Source organism: Lathamus discolor, chromosome 3 (genome assembly GCF_037157495.1).
Source record: "Lathamus discolor isolate bLatDis1 chromosome 3, bLatDis1.hap1, whole genome shotgun sequence".
Taxonomy (NCBI): domain Eukaryota; kingdom Metazoa; phylum Chordata; class Aves; order Psittaciformes; family Psittacidae; genus Lathamus; species Lathamus discolor.
This window is the reverse complement of record NC_088886.1, coordinates 91,701,870-91,720,298: the sequence shown is the minus strand read 5'-3', so window position 1 is coordinate 91,720,298 and position 18,429 is coordinate 91,701,870. Positions and strand designations below refer to the sequence as shown.

The window sequence follows — 18,429 nt, the reverse complement described above, 5'->3', positions numbered from 1 at the left end:
ACTGAAAGAATAGCCGAATTTACTATTGCAGGCTTTGGGAAGAGCAGTTTGGGGTGATGCACAGTAGCCTTTAGCCAGATGTTTTGCTTACCCTTTTTGCTGCACTTCAGAAAGGCTGTTTGGGTAGGCTTAATGGAATTGTCAATCCCGTACTCAAAAAAGTTTTATATTTAGCATTCTCACTTTAAAATAATAAACTTATTTATTCCAGCCAACAGACCTGGGCAGTTTCATGGTTGAGCTCACTGCCCTGATCTCTAAAATTTCCTATTATATTCACTTTGATTATCTTGGGCTCCAGGGAGAAAATGGTAATTTTAAAAAGAATACAAAAATATAAAAGAATTATAAAAATGCCATAACCCTATAGATTAGAGCTGTAGTTAGTATGAAATTACTTCAGGTTTAAAATATCTCTGAGTTCTTTTGCTTTCATAACTGCTTGCAAAATGTACACAGTATATCATGTATCTAAAAAGGAATGACTCACTGATCATTAGGTGATTTGTTCAACAAGGTGTCAATAAAGCATTTACTTGTAAAGCTTTTATTAAATACCTAAATATCAAATATGGAACTATCAGATATTTTCAAATTCAAATAAAAACCACAAGCTTTTCAGTTATTCAAAAGCCTTCTTAGAAATTAAACTGATTTGGTTTGAGAGGTTGGGTTTGCATTTCTTTTGTTTTAGATAAAGTCCACAAATAAGTGGGAAGTAAACAGCATTTCTGAAGTTATGTTAGTCACAAGGGTAAGCTGTTTTGTAATACCTATTTGTAAAGATAACCGTATTCCTCTGCAAAGCACAGTACCAGAAACAAGACTTTCTTTTGGCTCTTGCTCACATTCTGATTTTACCTAACCCTTGTAGGGCCAATTATCTTTAACTTTCTCACTGACAAAAGAAAGTTAGCATTTGCAACTGGCTATTAGTGGGCAATTGGCTACTAATGACAATTTGGCCCAGTCTGAGAATGAGAAATTATTTGTATATTCTCATTCCTGTAAATTAAAAATAAGACGTATGTCACAGTGCTATGCACATTGAATTAACCCTATGCAGAAACAAAGCACATACAAGTAGCTACCCTGAATACTACACTATACATGTTACATGCAGAAATGGCTGCAGGTATACTGTCAATGTCTGAACCTCCTATCAACTAGTACAGAAGTAGAAATGGCTGTGCAGCTGAGTTGAAATAAAAAACACAAAACCCCCCCGAATCAGAAATCCTTACATAATACTGGGTTGTAATGCATGTGCTAGGCATGTTCTCTTCTGCATCATCAAATTAACTGATTGTAGGTGCAATCAGCACTGGTAGTGTATTGCCAGGAATTGCTGCTGTACACCCCCGAGATGCTTTTATCTGTCACATGGGGAAAGAGTAAAAGACAGTTTCCTCAGGAAAGTCAGTAACGCAGGTTTTATTGATGAAGTTTTTAAGATTACATTAGGATGATTAAAAATAAAATCAATCATGAAACAAGCAGATTTGTAAGTGTCAAATATGCAAGCAGTAGGGAGAAAAATGATTTTAGTAATAAAATTATCATCAGTTCTGTTCTAGTCAGTGGAAGTATATTTAATGAAGCTTATCAACACCTTCCAACAGCGGCTGAACTTGTCATTAATAATATTCATTAAATATGCTTTGTCACATTGTGTTTGTTTAACAGTCCTTGTCTATGTATAAAGAACTGAAAGAAAACATGGAATGGGTTACAGATCTGATTAGGCTGTTAGGCCACCCATCTGGGTGACTTAAACCAATGAGATAATGTCTCAGTTATCTTTTTTAGTAACCTCAGATGAAAGTACATCCCTAAATGATGGGTATTTGAAGGGTCTCTGCTTAAAACCATGGATCTAACATCACTTCAGTACCACAAAAGCTGCAGGATTCTTGATGCTTTGCTGCTGACACATTATGTACCGTGTGTTGGGGGCAAACTCCAGCAGGGTGTCATGTGCCAACAGTGCTGGCAGCCAGATGTGCTGAGCTCCTGTGGGGAGGTGGTTATCACACTCTGATATTGTATTATTTGACAGGCTAGGGGAATAGTAGTTGGCATTGCCTTAAAGGAAAAGGGCAGTATTAACTCTTGAAGAAATCAGCAGATTTCTATCTTCCCTAGTCACTAACTTGGAAGACAGAGCATAGGACAAATCACCGTATCTATTATTTCTTGAAGAAAATATGAAATAACAAGTGGCAGAAGAAAAATGGAGAAGGAAGTGCTGTCTTCTGCCATGAGCTATATAAGGAAATGTTAGCAAAAATCTTTTTCTTCTGAGATGAGGCAGTGTTTCAATGAGGTTACCTCACCTCTGGAAGTCACTACAAGAATCCCACATGCTGTGAGAAATGTTCCTCTCCTAGATCTGTTTGCTGTGCATCTTTTATGATTGGAATGAAGTGCTGAATAACACATGCCTGGGGTGCCCCAGCTATTTGCCAGGGGCAGTTGCATTTACCTCCCAGTATAAGGTAATTGATCAATTGCTTCTAAAACTTACAAGAACTCCTCCATTAAAATTATCTTTAGCATTAAGCTGTTTGTATGTCTGTAATCCATGGCAAAATAAGCAATAGAATGTCTACTTTCTTCTTAACTCAAACATGTTTGTATAAAAAATCTGCCAAAGCACACCCAACAGATGCCTAACAGGTCAGCCAGATTGACCTGATATATAGGAAACCACTGAGCATGTCGTTCCTCATAATAAAATGAGTAGCAACTTGGAATTTATGCCATGTAGCACATCAGTAATGACATTTGGAAAAGATCTTCTGGCAAACAATATCTAGGTTACAATTTCAACCATTTTTAATGTACAATGTAAACAGGATTTCCTAATGCATGTGAAAGTGTATCTAAATTATGTAAAATTTCATGCAGTAGACTTGACTTAATACAGAACATTGAAGTAAGAGGAATCTGTAAAAGCATTACAGAACGCCAATTTGTATAATAAAAGATGTGTAAACCACCTACATATGGGCTACTGAATTAAGGAAAAAGGAAAAAAAATATAACTAATTTCTTCAAGCTTCCCAGAGGGTATAGCTCAAACACCCTCCTTTGAGCACAACAGCAGTTCACCCAAATACTCAAAGAACACGTAGATGTATGAGAAGACCAGCTGCCTCAGCAGAGAGCTTATGAGTGAGCTCCAGTAAGAAAAAAATAAGACATATAAGATATATAAAGGTGGTGCTAGCAAGGGCAGGCAGCAGTGGAGGAATACAGAAACACTGCCCAGGCATGCTGGGATGGTCTTTGGAAAGGAAAAGCTGAGCTAGACTTGAAACTCTAAGGATATCAAGGGCAACAGATAGCTGTTGCTAGTGATGTTAGCAGTAAAAGAATAAACAAACATAATGTGAGCCTGTGGCTGAGTGGGGAGGGTGAGTTAGTGACAACTGTTGCAAATAAAGCAGAGGTACTCTAGACATTCCCTGCCTCAGTCTGGGAGACCTTTGAATCTTGAGACAGGGTTCAAAGTAGTGGAAGAGGATTGAGTCAGTGATCTCTTAAGAAATTTGACTCCAACTGTATCCAGAATAAAGCACACTGGGTTATACCATCACCAGCGCAGCCAGTAGATTAAGGAAAGCGATACTTCTCCTTTCCTCACTGTTCATTATGTCACACCTGGAATAGTGCAACCAGCTTTGTACCCCTACTACAACAAAAGAGCTGTTGATAAACTTGAGTGAGCCTATATACACGATGGATATAGGCTTAGAGCAACCTGTGAGGAGAGGTTAAGGAAACTGGCCTTGGCCAGGTGGGATAGCTTTGAAGGATGTAATAACAGCTTTTCAGTAGCTTTGAGGAAATTAGTGGGAGATGGAGGCAGATTCTCTAATGGCATAACAAGAAAATAACAGGCAATGCTTTCAGTTAAAATGGGGAAGATCTTGACATGGTATAAGGACAACCCAGTTGCAAAATGAAGGAAACTGAGCACTGAAACACGTTGCCCAGAGAGGCTGTGTTGTCTCCATCCTGGCACCCAACTGGACTAAGCCCTAAGCAACCTAGTCTGAATTATGTGTTGCTCCTGCTTTCAGCAGGAAGCTGGATTGGATGACCTCCTGAGTCTCCTCCCAACCTAAATTCTTGTTGGTGATGGCTATAAAAGACCAATCTAACAAAAGGACTTCTTTGCTCTACTGGAATGATAAAATGTTATATATTAGAATACATGCCATTCTAACAGAATGCTTTCCACAAGCAAACACGGCTGAGTGATTGCTATTTAAAGATTCCCACGTGAAACAAAGCATTACTTGTTATACAGATTGTGCCAGTTTCTAAAAAACAAGTTACAAACAAAGGGTGAGATCCAAGAGGGGAAAAAATTACGATCTAAACTACATTATGAGAATAACCCTGGTTAATATATCAAGTTTAGAAATGAGCTAGTTGAATCTGAATACATGTACTATATCCTGCAGAAATATCCATTTTCCCATTGGTAAGTTTATATAACTCTCACAAGTATTCAGGATCATGGAGGGCAGACTCCAGGACACACACCTAAAAAGCTGAATTAAGCTAGAGTCTGATCAAATGTCGGTTATTTAAATGTTTGGAGAGTGGAAGGTTATTTTTGGTTTAGAAAGGAAATAAAGCCTTGTTCATTATATGAGACATGCAGCACCAGTTAAAAGAGAAATAATACTCAGATAACATACAGTTTTACTTTCCTTTAAAGTATGTTATTTCTTTGTTATTTATTTGGCAGTTCTGTTTTCTGTATCCAATTTGGAAAATCTACAGACTGAAGTTGATACAGGGCTTACATGGGAAAAAGATGAACAGGACTTGATTCCACCTTTGCTTTCTTTAACCCTGTGGCAAGAGGAGGAATCAGTTTGGGCCCTTCTGCTGTTCAGAATTACCCAAGCTGTCTCTAACCCATTCCAGCATTTCATGACCATTACAGTATATATCCTCTCTATCAGAACATGGAATTTCTCTAGAAGTTATCCTTTATTACCAGAGACATATACACAACCGCATCATCCCAGGTCTGAGACACTCATTTAAGAGTAATTCCCATTCAGTGCAATTTTTGTTAAAGATTGTTTTACAGAACTATTTCCTGTTGAATATAATTTCATATTCTCAGTCTGTTATCAATTTCTTGGACTTGATCATATCTGGAGTTGGGTTTTTCGTGACGTTTATGTATTACACACAATGTTCTTGTCTATACTGAGAAATGTTAAGATACAACCTTGGTGTACTGTCTTAAAAAAAGAGAGAAGGATAGTGCAAAACTACACTAGAGAATGATAGTTTGGAACAGTGAGCTTCTCAAGAATAATCTCTCAAAGTAAGAGACTGCATTAGTCAATCAGTTCATTAGGAGTCACTTTAAATTGCTGTGCAGTTCAGACTTCTGTGATTTAATGTATTTAATAAGAATAATGCTTTATTAGTAAAACTGTTGTAGAGTATCAGTTTGTATTCTAAGATGGGGTAGGAGGTAACTTTGGCAGTTCTTCAAAGTGCTTGTTAAACCTCTTGAGAAGGAGAAATGCCCTTTAACAATATGTATATGTATGTATGTATGACACAAGATATATATAATTGAAAATCTAATCCTAAATTTGTTTTTACATGTAAAAGTTCAAGTCAGTAATTTCCCTTGGAGTAACTGAACCTCAGTGTGATCTTCATAACTATGGTATTTCAGTTATGTCTGATATTTTAGTGCCTGTGGCCTCTAAAGGGCAAAAAGAAGTTTGGATAATTTACTTTCCAGTTAACAATCAAGGTTAAACATATAGAATTATTTCTCCATCATTTCAAAGACTAGTTGATGTATTTTTTTCAGTTCCTCAGAAAGTGGAAATAAAGTACTTTATTGACCACTTTCTTATTTACAGGAAAATGATCCCAAGGTGAAAACAAAAGGGATAAAGACTGAAATATTACTTAAAAGGGAAACAATTCACTGAGTTCCCACGAAGCAGAAGCAAATGCTCTTGCACATTGAAATGTGAGAAAAATCACGTTTGAAATACAAGCAGATACACAGAATGTATTTATCTGGCTAATAAATATATTTTGCCTGGGTTGAGTTCTGCAGAGGCAGCCATGCTATTGGCAATTCTGCTTCTGCAGGATCTGTTTTTTTATGAATGAGGTTAAATGACAACCAGAAAGGGATTTAAAGACTTGCATGGTCTATTGAAAAGGTCTCTTGGCTATAATATTCTTGGTTTATGTAGTGGCTTTTATAAAATAGAATTGTATACCTGTCGGCTAGAAGAAGAGTTGTCTGCAGATCACATATTCCTTCCTCTTTTCCTGCTTTAAATAAACAGTAACCAGAGAAAGGGGATGCCACTCATACCTAGCGCCACTACCTAGTGATCTACCAACATTACACGTATCAGACACTAATTCTGCTTTTAGCTGCAGTAGCAGTTGGTAGTTTTTAATTAACTTTTTAAGGATTCAGGAACAGCTCCTTAGACCCCAGTTCTATTCCTGACACAAGAAAATCAATTTTCAAGTTTTAGGGTAAAGAGAAACAGCATCTTAATACAGTGTGGTGTTGACCCACAAAGAGTACTCAAACTCTGCTTTATCCCTTTACAGAACTTTTCTTTGGAACTCTGTGTGTAAATAAAACACTAAAGCCAATTCTTTGCCAACTCATTCTTGTTGCATTAAACAATCAGTGTAACTTAGTGAAGCATTAAGGATCCTCTGTACTGTGGACCAGCAGAGACTGGCTCAAGACTGACATTATACATAGACTGTCTTTCACACCAGGTCATGAGCAGCCCCATCAATTTACAGAGATGGCTCAGATTTGATTTATAGGTACCTGGTATTGTACTTCAAGGCTGTTATTCTCTCATATAACAAGGTATGTTGTCTGTGACTCCAGAAATAGTCCTTTTTGGGAAGTGGTGTCTTTTCTGTTGGATGGACTTTGGTGTTAAATTAATGCCTGGTATATTCTATTATGCAAAATAAATGCTGGGCACTTATGATGGAACAGAAAAAAAAAAAAGAAACATATTTTCCTTTCTTTTATCACTATTTAAAATGACATGGACTATGGTTTTTTCATTCTTTCTTTGTCTCCCATTTGTGAGTTGAAAGCCATTTTTCAAGCAACAGTTTTTACCCTGAATACCATGACAAAAGGATTTATGGACTAGTAAGTTTCATGTTCTTTTGAAAATATAAAAAGAAATGCTTTCTTGTACAACAGCCATAAACATGCAAAATACTAATGAGATTAGCTGGCATTTTTTCCAGAGAGGAAGGAGTAAAGCAGATTGGCACAAATGAGTTTTGAAAGGAGGAAATTTGCAAGCTATTTTCAGAGATACACTTGCATTGATTTGAATGAGAATCAGCAGAGAATGCTCTAAGAAATACTCTTTAAAGGGCACAGACTCCAAAGTCTGAGAACAGCTGTGAGTAAGTGCTTTAGAACATGTGTGTTAGTGATGAAATGTATTTAAATGATGATTAACTGCTTGTCAAGCAGCCTAGGTATAAGATAAAAAAAATCCCTGTATATATCTATCCTTGTGCTGAAGTCATCTCTGCCTCTCTGCCCTGTGGATTAAAACGGAGGAATGTTTTGTCTGTTTCGGATTTTTCTTTCCTAACTTGCTGTCTTTGTATGCAGCAGCTCAGATCCAGTTAGTGCTAGTTAGCAGTGGCATGTCTCTACCAACTGTGCTCTAATACCTAAAGATCAGGATTTTTAGTCTTGCAAAAATTAAACTTTGCAGTTTAGTTCTGTGAAAAGTATGGTTGCACAGTTACTATCAAGTCCCATGTATTTGCTCTAAAGAGGCCAACATTTCATAAGTTGATACTCTCAAGGATCAGTGCATTTGGGTATCATTATAAATCCTAATTTCCTGGTATTTGAAGTAAATTCTTGTCATGTTTCTCTGAACTGCCCATTTAGGCAGGACTTTCTGGTTTCCACTGCAGTCTCATGTGACAAACCAGGGATTTAAATGAGGTTATGGCAAAATATAAAAGAAAGGATTTTTATTGAGTGTCATACTGTAGAGAACCAAGGACAGGAAAGCAAGAAACATCAGCAGCAGGGAAGTACTGAAGGCAGGTGTGATTTCTGACCTAAGCTTTCTTAGTCTTTTCCACTCAACTAGCCGCAATGAGAAAGTTAATAATGTTGACATTTAAACACCAGCTTTAGGTTTTGATGATATGATGGCTCTCTGCTAACAATGAAGCTGGAATATATCCTTTGTTGGCTAACACTTCAGTGCTGTAATCGAGGGCATCGTCAAAACTAGGTATAATGAGATCTGTAACTAGAGTCTGGTTAATGAAACAGGAAAAGACAACAGGACCTCCATATTAAGAGATGGTTTGATTTTCTTTTTCCAGATTGAATTTTGGTATCCTTTGTGGTGAGCTCTACTGATGAGATTTCACTGTGATTACAGAATTAAAGAATTAAGAAAAATAGAAACAAAAAGGCTATATTGTACCAGAAAGTCAGTGAGGGAGCTTAAAATGGGGTATCTATGGAAATGCTGGAGGTCAAAAGGCATTTTTTGATTAGTTATGGCTGTAATTCTGCTTTCCAAATTATGAAATAATTTCTATGAAATAATTCAAATATGTGTATTTCCTTTAAAACAAAACCACTATACTAGAGTAAAAAGTTCAAGCGATACAAAATTGCAACACCAATACTTCTCACCTCAGAGGTGTGAACTTTCAGAGATGCAGGCTTTGTGAAACCAGCAGTAACTATAGAGCCACAGTACCCCACTGTCATTGTCATGCATCTGGCTCTGCCTAGATCTAGGTTCACGGCTACAGTTCTGATTGCTTTTGAGATATGCAGTTTCCAGAGTCAGTTAGCAATTTCCATAGTCAGCTTGGTCTTGCTATTTTGAATCCTATACTGCTTGATTCAGAGTATTTTTCCATACTTAGCTGGGAACCTGGGAAGAATATGGTCTATCTAGCACATAGACGGAGTCATACACTAAGTCAAATATGTAGGAAGCTCTTAAAAACTGGCCTTGAAAACGCTAAGATAAAATCTAATCCACACCACTGTTCTTTTTCCATTGCTTGAAACCAGAGAAAACAGCACCAGTGTCAACATTGGTACTAGTCAAAGTGCCATGTTCTGAAGTATAATACCAAAATGTATAAGGCTGCTACTAGACAAGCAATTGCTCTTCCCCCATTCTATTGCGAGGCATGATGTCTGATTTGCTCTCTGCGTCTCTGATATATGGGCCGATTGGGTGGAGAAAAGAAAGAACCAATTGATAATGCATATTAGAGGTATGAAATAACTCGTATCAGAAGGTAACTTTAGAAAGGATGTACACTGAAGATGGAAAGAGGACACAATAAAATCATGTGAAACCACACACACACAAAAAAATAAACTGACAGCTCCTGTTCTTTTTGTCTTATAACCCAAAACTAAAATAGCGTTCACTAAAACTTAGAAGAGTCTATTCAAAGCAGATAAAAACCTTTGTTAGGCAAAGCCTAATTAAAAGATTAAACTCTCCTCCATAGGATATTATCATTCTAAACAACTTAGAAAAACTTTGAGTATATATATCACATTGCAACCTTCTAGTGCCAATTGACTCTGCAATGTGATACTTTTATTACCACTGTGGGACTCTCTTTTTGAAAGTCAGCAATGATTGATTTTTTGCAGCTCAAGCAAGGGAAATTTGGGTCCCTTCATTAGTGTAAATTGACCCAGTGACCTTTCTGAATCTGGCTGTAAAACTGTACTGCTGAAGTCCAGTGGCAGAAGAGTTCCCTCTGGACACTGTAGTGAAATGAAAGACTCTGGATCCACTAGCCTGCAGGTTTTTTATTTGTGCCATGGAGGGACTTAAAACTGTCAGAAGGTATTTTTCCAACCTAAGATATCTTTTTCTGTTAAAGTTGCAGTAATTATAATAATAGCAGTTGTATTCTTCCTTATTTGAGAGAATTAAATATATCTAATCATACCTTTATGACCCTAAACACTGACAATAATAACTGAAAGGCAATTTAATTGTTGTTCTTTTTTTATTCAGACATTATCTCTCATTAGCAGGAACACATGAATGGGAAAAAAGTTCTTTCTATAAAATCCCCCTTCTTACTGGAAATAAATTCATCCTAACCCAAAAAGAAAAAAAAAAAAATATTGTAAACATCAAGGAATTGAAAAATATGGTTGAAACTGGCCCACAAATAAACCACCTTCATATATCTGCTTTATCATAATCATCAGGTATCCCATGTGAAATGTGAAAAAGTGACCCACAGCTCTGGGCAGGCACATAACTGAATAGAGATGGGTAAAAGAGATATTCTAATCATTGAGGTACTTGCTTTCTGCTGATGGTGTTCCCTGTTGCAAAACCAATACTGAGCAGGACAAGGGACAGACTTGTCTCTTGGGACAAGTATTAAAACCTAACGTAGAAACATTACATTACAGACATCAGAAAAGGTCATCCACTTCTACTAGTTCAACACCTTCAGTAACATTCTGGATTTGATCCAAGGTTGTATGGTTGACTGGGCTTTTTAAGGACGTATAGAAAAACTTGCATTAAGACAGGGGTATTGGACAGTTTTTTGTTGGGGGTAACAGTTTCTTTATCGAAATACAAACAGTATTTTTTAAACAAGATCTCCTACATCAGCAGGGTATTTGACAGTTACTTGATTCAATAACCCTTCTCATCAGCTCTGGTTCAAGCACTGAATCTGCAGTCAAGACTGCCCTTGCTGACCTTCATGTTAGAGATAATCTGGAGGACTTGACATACATGCAAGGATATTACTTTCCAGTTGCATTTTTACCGATTGGTAGGTTCACAGCATTTATAGAACACAAAACACATTTTTGTTTGTTTTGTGGGTTTTTTTTTCTTATCCTAAAAGAAGAATTTAAAAGGCCTTAAAAATATTAGTTTGGAATCTTAATGTGTTCTGAAAATACAAATATGTTTAATTTGCAGTCAGTTGTAGCAGATTTAATTTCTAAAACTGGTTAAGTGGCAAGTAATTTGTGAGGTTTGTAAACACTCTTCAAATAATTGCTTGATCTTATCTTTGCTTAAACCTATCCTCTTCTGAAGTGCTTCTTATCCCTAGAGTATCTGATGTGTATAGTGTAAGCTTAAATGAGCTCCTTTAACAGGTAAGCTCTGTAAGCTCAGACATAGCACACTGTTGTCCACGAAGCGTAGAGTAAGAAGTATTTAGCATGCTACAATCCTGTCTGATTATCATATATCCATTCTGAATCCCCAATTATACTTTTCACATCAAAAGCTTTACAGCTTTACCACTTCAAGCAATATTTTACATCTGTCAAGTATGATTTATGCCATGACTTAAACTGCGAAATGGAGTCCTCAAAGGAAGAGCTGTCAAACATTTTCCCCACAAATAACTTTATTAAAGTAAGAATTCAACAGTATCTTACCTTCAACTATAATACAGATAATGCAGCTATATGATATGTGAAAACGAAGTTGTGAGATACCGAGGAATATACTATACTGCTACTTTTATATCAGAGTATAATTTTTTTGAATTAAACAGATGTTAATGCCTAATGGGAAAGACTTAAAAAGAAAAATCTGTTTCAAAATAATAGTTCTTGTGATTTGTCTGTATTTATCTACTGTACTTGTTTAAAAGGGATAGTTACATTAAAAAAGAAATTTACTGACTCTTTAATCCCATGAGTACATCTAGTGACTTTTGTGGAGCTTCTTATGTGTTGAGAACCTATAAATTTGGGCCCCTGGTTTTGGCATCCATCTGTTCCCAATTTTCTCAGTAGCAACTAATTCTTTTGATAACTATGTAATCACCTCCTTTGGCATTACGCTAACAGGATAGAAGACTAGAACTCTGCCTGGATTGTGAAAATACCCGAGTGAGGAGAAATAAAAACCAACTGTGGGCTATTGTAACAATCTTACTCTGATACAAATTCTGCAAGATGAGCTAGTAAGGCTTTTAGCTGCATATGTTGAAAACTTTTCTGAAGATAGGGCACTCGAGTGCTTAGGACAGCGCCTGCTGAGTGTGCAAGTAATGCTGGCATGCCACCTCTATGCCATCTAAACAATTAGGCAAAGCTACCACAAGTATTCTTTCCCTCTCCTCTGTACCCTCCCCACACTGCACAGTGAAAAGGGAAACATGGCCAGTTTATGTAACACGTTTACAAACCCGCGATACATCGAACTTGAGTCCTCCCTTGACCGCTTTATCTGCTGTCAGCTTTGTTTAAGGCAGTGTAAATTCAAGCAACTGCCCTTTTCTGAAAAATCAGTCTGCTACAAACGTTTTCCCACCCTTCTGTCCCCCTTTAAGCGTGTGATCTGGCCCCTAAAGATTAAACCAGTGAACAAACAGCAGCAGTCAGTCTTGCATCAAGATGTTTAAAACTCTAAATCTTACACTTTCATCTAGAACAGTGGGTTATAGCCCAGTAGAGAACATCAGAATCACAATTCCCAATACATACGCAATACATATTGCAAGTATACCCTTTTAAGTTGAACTTTAAAGTTGTGACTTTTTGAAAGTATGTGAGGTGGTATTTAGAATTAAAAGCATCAGTTGTCGAGTGATTCCCTTTCTGATATATGCATTGCTAGACATCTGATGACAAATCAGCTTTATGAGTGAGGGCATATATGACCCCACTGATGTTTGTTTTACTTTGAAATATTAAAATATTTCTTAATATAATCAGTGGCTTATGTAGAGTAAATTTTAATGTGATGTGGAATAAATGGCTGGGCATTTATTCAGGACTGTGTAATACCGTATTCAGAAACTCCAGTTAGTGGAACCTCAAGCGATTCACACCTTCATGAGCTGTCTTCCTCCTCCGTATGCTTAGTATTACGTTAAATATTATACAATGGGTGGCTATGAAATATGAAGAATCAAACTTTCAAGCAGTAGGTACTTCATTGGAATAATCTGGGTTACACAAAGAAAGTTCCATTTCTAATTGTGCTGTTATGGACCCCTTAAAACATTCTTATATTCACTCAGTGCACACAGTACAAAATAAGCCACTAACCCAGCAGTAAGCTCTCAGGTTTGTAGCAAATTCTTTAAATTCATTTTGCTTTAAATCCTGGAGGAAGTCCTTGTTAGCCATCCCCATTCAGTATATTGTTACACTATAGACAGTACGTTATACTTTTTATATTGTAAAACAAATTTGCAAATTTTAAAAATGTGAAGTTGAAAAGTGAGGTATATCTATGCATTAATTTACAATAACCATAGAGTATGTTTACTGATGTTTATTATATCTGTCATATAGGTAGTTTCAGTTGTATGTTACTACAAAAACTTCAGATCTTTTAATCACATTTTGTAAAGAAATCAAACGTTATGTGGAATGAAACAAAAAAAAGCCTGTATATATAAATAGAGCTGTCAGACATTTACACATTTGAGTGTCAGACCATTTTGCTGATTTTTGCCTGTAATCAGTGAATTAGTATTTTAAATTATATTTACAATCTGAAATAATTCAACTATATTGGTTTAAATTTGGCAGTTCATATAGTGCACATTGTAAGCCCTGTTCACATTCCGATGAGTAAAATTTTGAGGGACTCAACCCAAATTTGTCTAGAACTGTTGTCTGTAGCTTTTGAAATTCCTTAACCTTTAAACATATGGTCGGGTAATTTGAAGAAACTATCCACAGAAATGAAGTTACAGAGAAACCTTATGTATGTTTGTTTACACTGAATAATCCCCAACTCCCATATATAATACACTTCAAAATCCAAAACTATTTAGAAGATGTGGCAGTTTTTATAGATATTTTTACTTCAGTTTGCCTCGAATAGATTATGGTGTGTTGTGTAATGCCAGAATTCAGCATTTTAGGAAAATATATATTTACGGTAATTGACAGATAAGCAGCACTTTAGCTAAGCACTTTCCCTCCCTCATCATGTCTTGGGAGACTGAAGTACTCTAAAACAACCAGATGTCAGAACAGTGCTCCAGGCTGGTGGCTGTGAAAGTTAGCAATGACATTCTCCTTTTGCAATATTATTTTTAACACACGCCAAATTAACACAAACACAGGCTAGATGTGCAAAAGACACACGGTGTCAGGTCTCCTGAGAAACCTATGTTGAAAGCACAGCTACAACAGCAAATCTTGACCAAAATCTGCTCCAGACCAACAAACCAGATCTAAGAATAAAGGACTCTACTGAGAATGTGCTAAGAAGAATATGCTTAAATACTGGTAGCGTGGGTAGAATGGTTGGCCCGAGTCCTATCTGAATTATACCAGCCTGAGCTAAAAATAATATTATTTAAGTCTCTCCAAGATAACAACAGAATTTTTGAGAACAGGGTTTAACTCTGTGACTTCAAAATGCAAGAGTATCCATTGCATGTGATTCTAAAATTGATGCAAACAGCACGCTGGCACTTCTCCAGAACTAATTTAAGCTCAGCATTTGAATATGAATTTCCTTTTCCTTCTCCCAGGAGTGTACACAGCAAGAGACATAATAAGGTATACCACACTTATCCATTACTTGGATTTGTTTGAAAGATGGATGTTTCTGTAAATAACCCCGTGTAACTAGAAGAAAAAAACAACAAAAAACCAACCCAAAACTCTCCATATAACTATTATGTTTCAGAATGAGTTATCATGCATATGCATTTTTAAATCTGCAAGTACAGTCATATATTCATCCTATGCTCTTAACAGGAAAAAGCATCAATGTAGCAGATTTAGCCATTCTTCTCATACTGAGTCTTCACTGATTAGCAGGGAAACTCTTCATAGTTTAGCCACTCAAAAATTTTTACTCTGACATTATTTAGGACAACTTCTGTGGTTCAGTTGCAGGTACTCCAACATCACAGTATCCCATCTCTCTTTTCAGAGACTTGTGCCTTTCTTTCTAAGCTAATGCTTTCTTCATGAGAGGCCAATTTTTGCTAAACTTTGTTGTACTTTTCCCAGTAGAATACTGCATTTAAATCAAGGTTCGCTTCCAACTGTGTGAGGCGGGCAGAGTTACGCCCTGTGAAACTCATCCACCATTCCTATGTCCTGTGAGATGAAAGAGTTCATAAAAATTAACATTCACAGGATGTCCCCTCTATGTTTGTGTTTATCTGGTCATTGTAGGGCTCTTTACTTCAGGAGATCTATAAACCCACTGAGAGAAGAACTTTTGTTCAGCGATTGCAAACACAGTGCTACAGTCAGCATACTTCAGACACCCACTGCTTTCAAGAGCACATTCCCTTACTGGTATACTAAGTGTGCTTCACTGGACTTTCAGGGAATTTACAACACTACTGCAACAAAGGATCTGACCAGCAAATCAAACATACTTTTACCAATCAACTGATAACCAAACACACAAAAAGTCTTGAAAATAAAACCAGGCTTTACCGTCTTTGTGATAATAGGTGACTTCCACTTTCCTTTCCTCTGACCCCAGGAGTGCTTGAGCAATTTGGGCAATATGATGTCTTTTGGTCTCTGGCCCATGAAGAAAATCACAGGTGCAAGGTTTCTGCATGACATCTGGCCTGGAGAACCCGGTCATCTCACAGAACGCATCATTGCAGTAGATGATAGCACAATTCTGCACTCTAGCATTAGCAATGATGAATTTTTTATCTGCAATAAAAGTGATGCATTTTTTAGTACTCTTTCAACATTTCATAAAGTGTCAATTGCATGGATGGATGCTAAACAACCCTTCTTTTCACTGGAATGCCTGAAATGCAGAGATTTTCAGTCAAGTAATGCAGCTAGTTTGGTACATAGCTTTTAAATAAACCTCAATCAATTTAAATACATCAAAGATTAAGATAGTTGTCTTTTAAGGAAATAAACCCAAATAATACAAGTCTTTTGCAAAACTCTTTTGTGTCTAAAAAGGACAAAATTTTGTCTTCTTTAGCTTCACTGAAACCCAGGTGATGATGAGTGCCATTCTGCCAGCCATAACTCCAGGAAAGTCCGTGAAAAGTTAGTAGCTTCTTCTGGACGGGACACAGGGCCTTGGGGAAGGGGGCTTTATTCAGGTGAAGGGCTTCCTCAGATAAAATCCAACCAGCTCAGTCTACTACACAGGGATTTTCACTGAGGTGGATGGCAGCAACTTTGTAGTCAGTATTTTAACAAAACTATCTAGAAAGATCATAGTATTCTTTTTTCCTCTGTGATTGTTTTAGAAGTTACATTTATAAAAGAAAATATTCCTTAGTTAAAAAAAAGGAGCATGAAGAGTGCATGAAAACCAAAGATTGTGATGTTGGAAACATTTTGTACAGTCTGCTTAAGTTCCGTGCCTCTGTACATCACCCTTTCCCAAACCCTCACCTGACAGAAAGGTTGAAAAGTTTTCAACCATTATTTCATTTCTTTCTGTTTATCACTATAACACACTGCTGTCATTGTAATTATAAATGTGCAGCTTTGATACATTTATTGTCAATAGCATGAATTTCTGCTTACTTAATGACATTAGGAGGTCCCTTGCTTCATAGAAGTGTTTTTGTGTGATGCCGAGTTAGCAGTACGAGTCTCCAATGTTTTAAAGATATTCTGTCTTTGAATACAATTAAATACTTGGAGGGAAAAAGAGATTTCACTTACACTTTTTCTACTGTCTTTTCATCACGCTGAACTTTCACTGTCACTTGCCAATTTAACAGATAGTGCTTTATTCACTTCAAAATATACACACTTTACTGCAAGAAAACTTTGAGTAGCAACACTGACTTAGCATTTAGAGAAACTGGGACTACAAACATGCTCTGTTTTTTTCCAAGTAATATAAATATTAAATCTCTATCGTGGCCTTAAGTATAAAGAAGTATATAGACTGGAATTAGCTGTAACGGTTTGCATCAGACTGATACTAAAATTATGCTAAATATTTAAATAAATGTACATATATCTAAACTACTGTTTCTAAATTAAATCCATTTTAAGCATCAAGTGTTCCTTCTTACTGGTAACAGTGAACTAGAGCTCTGGCCAGGAAAAACACTTCTGCCTCCTTGACAGGTAGCAAACTGCTGCATTGGAAAAGATCTCACAGGCTCTGAGGATGCATTTGCACTGGTCTGATAGATATTCTATGATTCCATAAACAAAGTGGAAATATTTGACAGCTATATTAAAATACTAAAATGCAGTCATGACAACAAGGTAAGCAAGTATTTTCTCTTTTATAACTCCTCTGCATATTATCTGTTTCCTCTAAATCAAAGTCTGTTATGCTTTATCTTGAAAAGACAATTATAATTGGTAACAATCATAACGATAATAAATCTAGCTTTTTTTATTTTTTTGACATTGCACAGGCAGCACTCTACTTATATAGCCATCTCACTGGTTCAGAAGAAGGCAAAGAGATATAACTTCTATAGCTATACAATATGGATACAGTCAAGATCCTCGAATTACAGGGGGAATGGGGGTAGGTTACAAAAAAAAGGAAAAGCCCAATAATTCAAGTCGGTAATTTGTATTTTAGATCAAACCCAATGTTACACCTGCCACAGATCCCCTCTTTTACCTCTGGGGTTTTCTTTCCAAGCTACAAACTTAAAATAGTCGGGAGCTGCTGTCCATTTCGTCACAAGCAGAATCAAACTACTGTAGCAAAATAGAAAGAAAGAACTTACTTTGCCCTTCAAATTTTCGTATGATTGTACCCAAAAATGTATTTTGTGGTGCCACATGACCTCTGCGAACAGGCATGTTTGTACAGGTCTTCGGTTTTCTGTGCACAATGACTTCTCCAAGGATCTCCTACACGGCTCCAGCCCAAAGCACCGAGCCGGCTACCCTTTGTGACAAATCATCGTCCTCTGAAGCTCGGAAATCTCTTCCCATTAGCACCACTTCTAGGTACACGCTTTTCCTATTGGAGTCAGATCCATCCCCCAGTTTCTTTTTCTTTCTCTTTCTTTCTTTCCTTCCTTGCTTTCTTTTCTATTTTTTCCTGGAGGAGTCGGACGCTATTGTCTGGGGCGGGTAGGGGTGGGGTAAGCAGGAGGAGGTGGGGGGGTTGGATTACAAGAGTAATCGATCTCTAGCACCAAACATCGCCAATTTTCCAAAGCAAATGGCCGTGACCCGGCAGTTTCCGACGCTGTAGCGATGGTTAGAGGGCTGGAAGACTAATGTTGCTCCGCTGCCAGAGGGAGTGACGTTCCCCCCCTCCGGGCTCCACCACGGCGCTCAGCAGCTCGGATTACTCAAGCATGGCTTAGCAAGAGCCAGCCAATAAATCTCTTCAAAACTCAGCGACAAACAGCGGCATCAGGAATGAGCTACACGCCGGCAGCACCGCGATG

The 18,429-nt window shown here is 37.1% G+C and overlaps 1 protein-coding gene across 1 annotated transcript in view; it reads right to left on the bottom strand.

Annotated features, from left to right (window-relative positions):
• KCNH7 (potassium voltage-gated channel subfamily H member 7) overlaps positions 1–18,105 on the bottom strand; it is a 243,728-nt gene extending 225,623 nt beyond the window's left edge. The window contains exons 1-2 of the mRNA XM_065670557.1: positions 17,755–18,105; positions 15,503–15,733 (exon numbers count right to left, since the gene is read on the bottom strand). Coding sequence (XP_065526629.1) covers positions 15,503–15,733; positions 17,755–17,830 — 307 coding nt within the window. The 5' untranslated portion in view covers positions 17,831–18,105. The remainder of the gene's footprint in view (positions 1–15,502; positions 15,734–17,754) is intronic.
• Between the last annotated feature and the right edge of the window lie 324 nt (positions 18,106–18,429).